Here is a 12,588-nt window from a genome sequence, read left to right as displayed (position 1 = left end):
ACGTCACAACCTGACATTAAATAAACGTTGTCAAAAAGCATGTTGTTTCAACGTTGTGTTTGAGTTGTAGAATATTGGTTGGGAAATGACCAAATTTCAATCGTCAAATCAAGTTACAACCTGACATTAAATAAACATCGTCAAAAAGCATGTTGTTTCAACGTTGTACTTGTGTTGTAGAATTTTGGTCGATATATGACCAAAATTCAATGGTCAAAACAACATCAGAACCCAACATTGATTAGACGTTGTCAAAAAGCATGTTGTTTCAACTTTGTATTTGTGTTGTAGAATATTAGTTGGGAAAATACCAAAATTCAATGTCAAATCAATGTCACAACCCAACATTGATTAAACGTCGTCAAAAAGCATGTTGTTTCACGTATTTGAGTTGTTCAATGCCTTTTCTCCTCCAAACATTATGCTGGGTATTGTGGCCAAACAGCTCCATTTTTGTTCCATCTTACATCACATGGACAAAGATAAGACCTTCTGGAGAAAAGTTCTGTGGTCAGGTGAAACAAAAATGGAGCTGTTTGGCCACAATACCCAGCAATATGTTTGGAGGAGAAAAGGTGAGACCTTTAATCCCAGGAACACCATCCCTACCGTCAAGCATGGTGGTGGTAGTATTATACTCTGGGCCTGTTTTGCTGCCAATGGAACTGCTGCTTTAAATGGGACAATGAAAAAGGAGGATTACCTCCAAATTGTTCAGGACAAGCTAAAATCATCAGCAATGGGCGCAGTTGGGTGTTCCAACAGGACAATGACCCCAAAAGTGGTAAAGGAATGGCTAAATCAGGCTAGAATGAAGGTTTTAGAATGGCCTTCCCAAAGTCCTGACTTAAAGGTGTGGACAATGCTGAAGAAACAAGTCCTTGTCAGAAAAGCAACACATTTAGCTGAACTGCAGCAATTTTGTGGTCAAGCGGTCAAGCAGAAGCTTGTGGATGGCTACTGTTGCGTTTTTGGACCAGTTGTTCCTCCCAGGGAATTCAAGTCACAAGTCGCTTCCAAGCTCTTTACGACACTTAAAGCTGAGTTGAGACAGAATAGGTATTTTGTAATATATTTGCAAAGCTTTGCATATACATTCAGACCAGTCCAGCATAGAACATTCAATTCCGTCGCCAAGATGGTCTCCCCCCCCCCCGACCAAACCCTCTCCCCTCTTAAGTCCCTGGCCGTCATGTCTCTCTAGCCAAAACAAATGCCCATTATCGCTCTTTCTAACATTCCAAAGCTTCAAGGTTAACACACACAGTTTACTTGCAGACAAACAGAAAGAGAACAAATGGAAAAAACACGAGCTGTTTTCAAATATGACTATGAAATAAAAGAAGTAACACTTAAATTCGGATATATGTAAATATCTGCCTCCGACACTACCAAAAGCGCCTTATTGCAGGTAAACTTGCCAAGGGACATGTAAGCAAATATTAACATTGCTGTATGTATACATTTGACCCTCACATTTTCAGTAGAGCCATAATAAATTCATAAAAGAAGCAAACTTCATGAATGTTTTTTTGTGAGCAACAAGTATGTGCTCCAATCACTACATCACAAAAAAATAAGACTTGTAGAAATGATTGGAATTTTTTTAACTGTATGTAGAAATGCCCGTTTTTTTCCCCTTGGCCTCAGTCTGGACCCCCTCTCCAGGGGCCCGGGCTTAGACAATATTTGTGATTGTGATTCCGACTCAGGTCCCTGTTGACCATGCACGCGGGGCCCAGCAACACCACACAATAATGATGGAAGCGGAAACGGAAAAAGGGAAAATGTGCCATCGCCACGGCAACGGGACCGCGTCATAATCTCACACTGGCGCGGCGGTGACAGCGCTCGGTTCATCGCGGCGGCGGGGCGAGCACAGGGGCCGAGACGGATCCCTGACATGACATTTCCAGCGCCGAAAGGTATTAGCTTTTGTGAGGCGCACACTTCCTGTCAGCGCGTGCAGGCTGAGGTGTCAAAGTCAAAGAGAGGGAGTTCAGTGATGCCTCGTTAGCGCTCGCGCCCAATCAAAGCTTCGTCATCGGCGTGGTCGGAATACTTACTGTTCTGGCTCTGCGTGTTTTTCATCATGCTCGGGTTCTCTGTCGGAGACGAGAAGAAAGAAAAAAGACAGAAGGTTAGAACGGTTGACAGCTTTGTGGTGACTAGATTGGCATCCACTGGCACCTCGTGATGGAGGTGGAACAAAACAGTCTGGTGCCAGATTTAAAGCACATTTATTTAAATGCCTTAAGCGCGCAGTCATGGCAAAGGAGGAGATAAGCGTGTCTCCTGGGTATTATCAACGCCTCCTAGTTAGGGCCCGCATGGCCCATTGCATAAGGACTCCCAAAGGGAGTCCTTATGCAATGGGACATAAGGACCTATTGAATTTGTAAGGTTTTATTATTCTTTATTCTTCCGCCGCCACTTTAAACTGTAATTTGACCCACTTAACATGCTTCAAAACTCACCATGTTTGACCCACACATCAGGACCTGCGAAAATTGCCTTTTTTTAAAAAAAACCGAACCACAAAACTCAAAATTGCGTTCTAGCGCCCCCTACGAAAAAAAAAACTAGACTGCCTGTAACTCCCACTAGGAAGGTCGTAGAGACATAAAACAAAAACCTTTATGTAGGTGTGACTTAGACCTAGATTTCATAACGGTATATTTTCGGGCAAAAATCAAAAGGAAGTTGGCAATTCCCCCTTCAAGACAAAAAAGTACTAAAAACAGTCACTTTTGCCTCTTTGAGCTGTAATTTGACCCCCTTAACATGCTTCAAAACTCACCGAACTGAACACACACATCAGGACTGGCAAAAAAACCTAACCCCAAATCTGAAAATTGTGCTCTAGCGCAATTTTTTAATGAAACGCACAAAAAACTGCTCCTCGGATGAAAAAACTGACAAAACTGCCTGTAACTCTCCCTGAGAAGGTCGGAGAGACATGAAACAAAAACCTCTATGTAGGTCTCACTTAGACCTACATTTCATAAATTGACAACCCCCAGCAAAAATCAACAGGAAGTTTGCTATTCCCCCTTCAAAACAAATTTTTTGTAAAAACCGGTCACCTTCCTTCAAAAACTATCTCCTCTGAGCGCGTTTGTCGTTTCGGCTTCAAACTAACACAGGAGAGAGATTAAACCCTTGTGTATAAAATAATAGAACAGCGTTTTAATACCTGCTCCGGATTTGATTTTATGACCCTTCAAAAACCCGCTGCGCTGATGCTGCTGCGCTGATGCTGCTGCGCTGCTGTTTTTTTAAGATGGCTGCTTAAAAGCAGGAAGCACCAACATGCCCACACAATGCAGACAAGGTAGGTACACTAGACAAAAGTCTTGGGACACTTCAGACTAAAAGTAGACAAAAGTATTGGGACACTTAGGACTAGCACCTGCCAAATACGCAGGCCCGACCAATGCTGCTTGCAGCTTTAATTATACATGTTATTATGGGATGCTCACGTTTAAAGAAAGTGTTGGGTGCACCCACCTTATTAGAGATGTTTAGACTGTCATCACAAAATAAGTGTAATTAAAGCTGCAAGCAGCGTTGGTCGGGCCCGCGTATTTGGCAGGTGCTAGTCCTAAGTGTCCCAATACTTTTGTCCAGTGATAGTCCAAAGTGTCCCAATACTTTTGTCTACTTTTAGTCTGAAGTGTCCCAAGACTTTTGTCTAGTGTACCTACCTTGTCTGCATTGTGTGGGCACGTTGGTGCTTCCTGCTTTTAAGCAGCCATCTTAAAAAAACAGCAGCGCAGCAGCATCAGCGCAGCGGGTCTTTGAAGGGTCATAAAATCAAAACCGGAGCAGTTAGAAAAATGCTGTTCTATACTTTTATACACAGGGGTTCAATCTCTCTCCTGTGTTAGTTTGAAGGCGAAACGACAAACGCGCTCAGAGGAGATAGTTTTTGAAGGAAGGTGACTGGTTTTTACAAAAAATTTGTTTTGAAGGGGCAATAGCAAACTTCCTGTTGATTTTTGCTGGGGGTTGTCAATTTATGAAATGTAGGTCTAAGTGAGACCTACATAGAGGTTTTTGTTTAATGTCTCTCCGGCCTTCCCAGTGGGAGTTACATGCAGTTTTGTCATTTTTTTCTTCCGAGGAGCGCAATTTTGAGATTCGGGGTTAGGTTTTTTTTTAGATCGCAATGTTTGCCAGTCCTGATGTGTGCGTTCAGTTTGGTGAGTTTTGAAGCATGTTAAGGGGGTCAAAATACAGCTCAAAGAGGCAAAAGTTACTGTTTTTAGTACTTTTTTGTCTTGAAGGGGGAATTGCCAACTTCCTGTTGATTTATGTTCGAGAACATACTATTATGAAATCTAGGTCTAAGTCACACCTACATAAAGGTTTTTGTTTCATGTCTCTCCGACCTTTTTAGTGGGAGTTACAGGCAGCTGAGTTTTTCTTTCTTCCTAGGGGGCGCTAGAGCGCAATTTTGAGTTTTTGGGTTCGGTTTTTTTTTATTAGAAAGGCAATTTTCGCAGGTCCTGATGTGCGGGTCAAATATGGTGAGTTTTGAAGCATGTTAAGTGGGTCAAATTACAGCTCAAAGAGGCGGCGGAAGAAAAAAGAAAGAAGAAAAATAATAAAACCTTACAATTTCAATAGGTCCTTATGTCCCATTGCAAAAGGACTCCCGTTGGGATTCCTTTTACAATGGGCCATGCGGGCCCTAATTAATTGCAATAATTATTCATGAGGCTCACTTTACCCATACTTACAGATATCAAGATACACTGCAACTCAATGTCAAAGGATACAAATGAAACTAAATAACATTTATTGATACGTGAACATACACAGAAGTACTGGAAATTGCTATTGTTAAGTACCGGTGTCGATTCCCAGATACCAAAAATTAGCACCGCATCAATTCAAATTTGACCCTTGGCTCTAGACCAGTGGTTCTTAACCTTGTTGGAGGTACGGAACCCCCCAAGTTTCATATGCGCATTCACCCAACCCTTCTTTAGTGAAACATAAACATTTTCAAATTCAAAACAAAGTTATATGTTTTTGGTAACACTTTAGTATGGGGAACATATTCTAAGTAACAAAGACTTAATTCAGAGTTATTTGGACACTAGGGGAACATATTCTAAGTAACAAAGACTTAATTTAGAGTTATTTGGACACTCGAGGAACATATTCTAAGCAACAAAGACTTAATTTAAAGTTATTTGGACACTAGGGGAACATATTCTTAGTAACAAAGACTTAATTTACAGTTATTTGGACACTAGGGGAACATATTCTAAGTAACAAATACTTAATTCAGTTATTTGGACACTAGGGGAACATATTCTAAGTAACAAACACTTAATTCAGAGTTATTTGGACACTAGGGAAACATATTCTAAGTAACAAAGACTTCATTTAGAGTTATTTGGACACTCAGGGAACATATTCTAAGTAACAAAGACTTAATTCAGTGTTATTTGGACACTAGGGGAACATATTCTAAGTATCAAAGACTTAATTCAGAGTTATTTGGACACTAGGGGAACATATTCTAAGTAACAAAGACTTAATGTAGAGTTTTTTGGACACGAGGGGAACATATTCTAAGTAACAAAGACTTAATTTAGAATTATTTGGACAGTAGGGGAACATATTCTTAGTAACAAAGACTTAATTTAGAGTTATTTGGACACTAGGGGAACATATTCTAAGTAACAAAGACTTAATTTAGAGTTATTTGGACACTAGGGGAACATCTTCTAAGTAACAAAGACTTAATTTAGAGTTATTTGGACTCTCGGGGAACATATTCTAAGTAACAAAGACTTAATTCAGAGTTATTTGGACACTAGGGGAACATATTCTAAGTAACAAAAACTTAATTCAGAGTTATTTGGACACTAGGGGAACATATTCTAAGTAACAAAGACTTAATTCAGAGTTATTTGGACACTCGGGGAACATATTCTAAGTAACAAAGACTTAATTCAGAGTTATTTGGACACTAGGGGAACATATTCTAAGTAACAAAGACTTAATGTAGAGTTATTTGGACACTAGGGGAACATATTCTAAGTAACAAAGACTTAATTTAGAGTTATTTGGACACTAGGGGAACATATTCTAAGTAACAAAGACTTAATTTAGAGTTATTTGGGCACTAAGGGAACATATTCTAAGTAATAAAAACTAAATTCAGAGTTATTTTGTTAGGGTTAGGGCCAGGGTTAGAGGGTTAGGGTTATAATAAGGCCATGCCGAATAAGGCATTAATAAGTACTTAATAATGACTAGTTAAGAGCCAATATGTTACTAATTTGCATGTTAATGAGCAACTAATTAATGGTGAATATGTTCCCCATACTGAAGTGTTACCATGTTTTATTACTGGTGCACAAAATGAACCGTGCATGAACATCACCTTGTTCAAAGAACAAAACCAACACAGTGCATAAACTCACAACAAATTACACACCTGCAAATCAGTCAGCTGTTGCCGTATCCGTAATAAGCCGATAGGGAGAAGTTTTTATTTACATGATGAGTCGGGTGTGTTTTGACCTCCGCCGAACCCCTGAGCCCGACTCACCAAACCCCTAGGGTTCCATTCAAACCAGGTTAAGAACCACTGCTCTAGGCGAAGGCGGTCACACACTCCCCTCCCTGTCCACATCTGCCCTGCTTGCCTTGTCTTGTCCTGTCTTCTTTAACTTGAACGTGTCTATGTGTATTAGGGTTTGTTTTTCCTGGCCCCAGACCGAGCCCCGCCCCAGTCTGGAGCGACTCTAGCTGATGGGTCGCTACAGTACAATGTACCGTATTTTCCGCACCACAGGGCGCACTGCCGATGAATGGTCTATTTTTTTTAAATCTTTTTTCATACAGTATATAAGGTGCAAAGGAGTCATATTTTTATGATATTTTTCTAAATGTAAACACTTCCTTGTGGTCTACATAACATGTAATGGTGGTTCTTTGCTCCAAATGTTGCATAAATGATGTTTTACACATCATCTTCAACTCACTTTCTGACAGTCTCTTCAGCATGCACCGTTTTGTGTGCGCTCTTATTTACGTCATCTTTGTTGTAGCGGTGTAGCGTGCAAGGACGGGTGTGGAAGAAGTGTCAAGGGATGGCGCTAACTGTTTTAATGACATTCACACTTTACTTCAATCAATAACGGAGCAGCATCTCCTCATCCGGAAAAAACAACACCGGAAATGTGTCCCGTGAAAAACCGTTCGACCGGAACTCTCTAATAACTAAAGTTCCTTGGGTGAATAATGTAACGTCACTACACCGGTATGTTTTAGTGCTTTCATGATGAGTTTACTGACAGATATAAGTAAGAATTTTACACTACTTTATATTAGAAATGGCAACAGTGGAGGATGAATGTAACATAACAAGAAGATAGAGAAAAAGAAGAAGCTTACCGACTACGGTGTCGGCACGAACTCCAAAGGCGGACTCACGCAATTTTTCAGGATTTATGCAGATCCCCAAATACAGATCAGCAGGTACCAGAAGGTAAGAAAAGTTGCTTTTGCATAATATTGCGAAACAAAACACCACATAATATGTCTTACCTAATACACACACACACCATAATAATACTCCTATGTTGAAGCACATCAAGCGGTGTGGCTTCATAGCTTACCAAAGTCCCACTAAAACATTTTGATGGATTTTTGAGCGCCGTGTGTAATGTTCTATATTTTCAATGGAACATATAAAATGCTGGGGTTGTTTACTTGAGTCATATTGCCATCATAGTGCAATCTACACGTATCTCTTATGTTTGACTGCCATCTACTGGTCACACTTATCATTACACCATGTACCAAATAAAATCGCTTCGAGGTGGGCAAGCAAAACCAGAATTATTCCGTACATTAGGCGCACCCGATTTTTGTCGAGTTTTGAGGGGGAAAAAAGGATTTTGCGCCTTATAGTCCGGAAAATACGGCATGTCTGTTTTTAAACGGGCAAACAAGCTCGAGTGTTTGTAATGTCGTTGTGCTTTTTAGGCGCGATGACAATAAAATGCTATCCTATTGTCGGAGGCAGATATTTACATATATCCGAATTTAAGTGTTACTTCTTTTTATTTCATAATCATATTACAAAACAGACTTAATTTAGAGTTATTTGGACACTAGGGGAACATATTCTTAGTAACAAAGACTTAATTCAGTGTTATTTGGACACTAGGGGAACATATTCTAAGTAACAAAGATTTAATTTAGACTTATTTGGACACTAGGGGAACATATTCTAGGTAACAAAGACTTAATTCAGAGTTATTTGGACACTCGGGGAACATATTCTAAGTAACAAAGACTTAATTCAGAGTTATTTGGACACTAGGGGAACATATTCTTAGTAACAAAGACTACATTTAGAGTTATTTGGACACTAGGGGAACATATTCTAAGTAACAAAGACTTAATTTAGAGTTATTTGGACACTAGGGGAACATATTCTTAGTAACAAAGACTTAATTCAGAGTTATTTGGACACTAGGGGAACATATTCTAAGTAACAAAGATTTAATTTAGACTTATTTGGACACTAGGGGAACATATTCTAAGTAACAAAGACTTAACTTAGAGTTATTTGGACACTAGGGGAACATATTCTTAGTAACAAAGACTTAATTTAGAGTTATTTGGACACTAGGGGAACATATTCTAAGTAACAAAGACTTAATTTAGAGTTATTTGGACACTAGGGGAACATATTCTAAGTAACAAAGACTTAATTTAGAGTTATTTGGACACTAGGGGAACATATTCTTAGTAACAAAGACTTAATTTAGAGTTATTTGGACACTAGGAGAACATATTCTCAGTAACAAAGACTTAATTTAGAGTTATTTGGACTCTCGAGGAACATATTCTAAGTAACAAAGACTTAATTCAGAGTTATTTGGACACTAGGGGAACATATTCTTAGTAACAAAGACTTAATTTAGAGTTATTTGGACACTAGGGGAACATGTTCTAAGTAATAAAGACTTAATTCAGAGTTATTTGGACACTAGGGGAATATATTCTAAGTGACAAAGACTTAATTTAGAGTTATTTGGACACTAGGGGAATGTATTCTAAGTAACAAAGACTTAATTCAGAGTTATTTGGACACTAGGGGAACATATTCTAAGTAACAAAGACTTAATTTTAGAGTTATTTGGACACTAGGGGAACATATTCTAAGTAACAAAGACTTAATTTAGAGTTATTTGGACACTAGGGGAACATATTCTTAGTAACAAAGACTTAATTTAGAGTTATTTGGACACTAGGAGAACATATTCTCAGTAACAAAGACTTAATTCAGAGTTATTTGGACACTAGGGGAATATATTCTAAGTGACAAAGACTTAATTTAGAGTTATTTGGACACTAGGGGAATGTATTCTAAGTAACAAAGACTTAATTTAGAGTTATTTGGACACTAGGGGAACATATTCTAAGTAACAAAGACTTAACTTAGAGTTATTTGGACACTAGGGGAACATATTCTTAGTAACAAAGACTTAATTTAGAGTTATTTGGACACTAGGGGAACATATTCTAAGTAACAAAGACTTAATTTAGAGTTATTTGGACACTAGGGGAACATATTCTAAGTAACAAAGACTTAATTTAGAGTTATTTGGACACTAGGGGAACATATTCTTAGTAACAAAGACTTAATTTAGAGTTATTTGGACACTAGGAGAACATATTCTCAGTAACAAAGACTTAATTTAGAGTTATTTGGACTCTCGAGGAACATATTCTAAGTAACAAAGACTTAATTCAGAGTTATTTGGACACTAGGGGAACATATTCTAAGTAACAAAGACTTAATTTAGAGTTATTTGGACACTAGGGGAACATATTCTAAGTAACAAAGACTTAATTTAGAGTTATTTGGACACTAGGGGAACATATTCTTAGTAACAAAGACTTAATTTAGAGTTATTTGGACACTAGGAGAACATATTCTCAGTAACAAAGACTTAATTTAGAGTTATTTGGACTCTCGAGGAACATATTCTAAGTAACAAAGACTTAATTCAGAGTTATTTGGACACTAGGGGAACATATTCTTAGTAACAAAGACTTAATTTAGAGTTATTTGGACACTAGGGGAACATGTTCTAAGTAATAAAGACTTAATTCAGAGTTATTTGGACACTAGGGGAATATATTCTAAGTGACAAAGACTTAATTTAGAGTTATTTGGACACTAGGGGAATGTATTCTAAGTAACAAAGACTTAATTCAGAGTTATTTGGACACTAGGGGAACATATTCTAAGTAACAAAGACTTAATTTTAGAGTTATTTGGACACTAGGGGAACATATTCTAAGTAACAAAGACTTAATTTAGAGTTATTTGGACACTAGGGGAACATATTCTTAGTAACAAAGACTTAATTTAGAGTTATTTGGACACTAGGAGAACATATTCTCAGTAACAAAGACTTAATTCAGAGTTATTTGGACACTAGGGGAATATATTCTAAGTGACAAAGACTTAATTTAGAGTTATTTGGACACTAGGGGAATGTATTCTAAGTAACAAAGACTTAATTTAGAGTTATTTGGACACTAGGGGAACATATTCTAAGTAACAAAGACTTAACTTAGAGTTATTTGGACACTAGGGGAACATATTCTTAGTAACAAAGACTTAATTTAGAGTTATTTGGACACTAGGGGAACATATTCTAAGTAACAAAGACTTAATTTAGAGTTATTTGGACACTAGGGGAACATATTCTAAGTAACAAAGACTTAATTTAGAGTTATTTGGACACTAGGGGAACATATTCTTAGTAACAAAGACTTAATTTAGAGTTATTTGGACACTAGGAGAACATATTCTCAGTAACAAAGACTTAATTTAGAGTTATTTGGACTCTCGAGGAACATATTCTAAGTAACAAAGACTTAATTCAGAGTTATTTGGACACTAGGGGAACATGTTCTAAGTAACAAAGACTTAATATAGAGTTATTTGGACACTAGGGGAAGATGTTCTAAGTAATAAAGACTTAATTTAGAGTTATTTTGTTAGCATTAGGGCCAGGGTCAGAGGGTTAGGGTTATAATAAGGCCATGCCGAATAAGACATTAATAAGTACTTAATAATGACTAGTTAAGAGCCAATATGTTACTAATTTGCATGTTAATAATCAACTAATTAATGGTGAATATGTTCCCCATACTGAAGTGTTACCATGTTTTTTAAACAGCTAGTGTTTTTCTTCCAATTGTGGTCTTTTGGTTGTCTGCAACTGTGTGCTTAACCTTGAATGAGAAATGTTAGAGAGAGAGAGAGATAATGGACATTTGTTTTGGCTAGAGACACAGGACTGCCAGGGACTTAAGAGGGGAGAGGGTGTTTCGCGGGGCAGATGATCTTAGGGGCGCATTTGAATGTTCTATGCTGGACTGGTCTGAATGTATATCTGCAAAGCTTTGCAAATATATTACAAAATACCTATTCTGTCTCTGGTGGTTTTTCAACTCAGCTTTAAGTGTCGTAAAGAGCTTGGGAGTGACTTGTGACTTGAATTCCCTGGGAGGAACAACTGGTCCAAAACGCAACACTATCCATTCCGTCCTTTGTGTGCGTATTACGGCGAGCACACTCCCCCTTGCCCATGTCAGGAGTCACTTCCCGGCTGTATGACAATGGACACCACCACCATGCGGTGACACCACCACCATGCGGTGACACAACTACGCCCGGTGGTTCTTCTTGTTAAAGTAGTTCATCGCAAAGCTGCGAGGGGTGACGCCAAGGTCACCCGGTCACAGTCCACTCGCCCCGAGCAAGAGTGGGAGCAACCTCCAAGGTGGGGGAAGACAGATGGACGGCAGATGACACCTCAGGGTGCTAAGTAGAGGTCGGGGTTCCTCCTTGCTGAACTCACCCCAAGGTGACGTCTCTCTTGAGCTGTCAGTTCTCCTTTAAAAGGTGAGGTGTCAGGGAGTTTTAGTGTCTTATTTTGTACGCTAGTAATACGGTAGGTAATCAAGATATCTACTCTAGTATCTTTAAGTAGAATAAACTTCCAATTTGGAGTAAAAGCTAGTAACGTAAATCCCAAACTCTTCATTGCTAAAGGTGGTAATGTTTTGTGTTCAATAGTTTTCATTCAACTCAAGCAAAGACACTGAAAAGGTGTGTCATTGTTTGTGCCACGGCGCCATCTTTTGGACGAGTTGCGGGTTAAAAAGGTTCTTCCTGTTTTGATGCCTTGAACCGGAAGTAAAACCGTCCGTAGCGTTTATGCTTGAAAGGATTCTTCAATCATCACTCAAAACAACGTTTTAGTTTTACAATATAACTACAACAATTCATACTTGCTAAGGCCATGTGTGATGTCTGTAGGAGTGTTTTCATGCATATTTGTACCTGCTATCATAATGTAATGAAGCTGGCGTCATTAGCATTAGCCAATATGCTAACCCGTGTCTGTGTTAGTATTATTAACTTACAATGGCATTCTTTTTGTATTGTTTGAGTTTCACAAATTCCTCAGTAAATTCACCAAAATGACACCGTTACAGATAAGTGAGTAAAGATGATCAGGTTCT

At 38.4% G+C, this 12,588-nt stretch overlaps 1 protein-coding gene across 2 annotated transcripts in view; it reads right to left on the bottom strand.

Moving 5' to 3' along the window:
- igsf21a (immunoglobin superfamily, member 21a) overlaps positions 1-12,588 on the bottom strand; it is a 695,152-nt gene that overhangs the window by 26,192 nt on the left and 656,372 nt on the right. For both annotated transcript variants that reach the window (XM_061977635.2, XM_061977634.2), the window contains exon 9: positions 2,067-2,105. In XM_061977635.2, coding sequence (XP_061833619.1) covers positions 2,067-2,105 — 39 coding nt within the window. The remainder of the gene's footprint in view (positions 1-2,066; positions 2,106-12,588) is intronic.

The sequence above is a fragment of the Nerophis lumbriciformis genome, linkage group LG18 (genome assembly GCF_033978685.3).
Source record: "Nerophis lumbriciformis linkage group LG18, RoL_Nlum_v2.1, whole genome shotgun sequence".
NCBI lineage: Eukaryota > Metazoa > Chordata > Actinopteri > Syngnathiformes > Syngnathidae > Nerophis > Nerophis lumbriciformis.
Note: the sequence above shows the minus strand (reverse complement) of the source record. Positions and strands in the feature narration are given on the sequence as shown.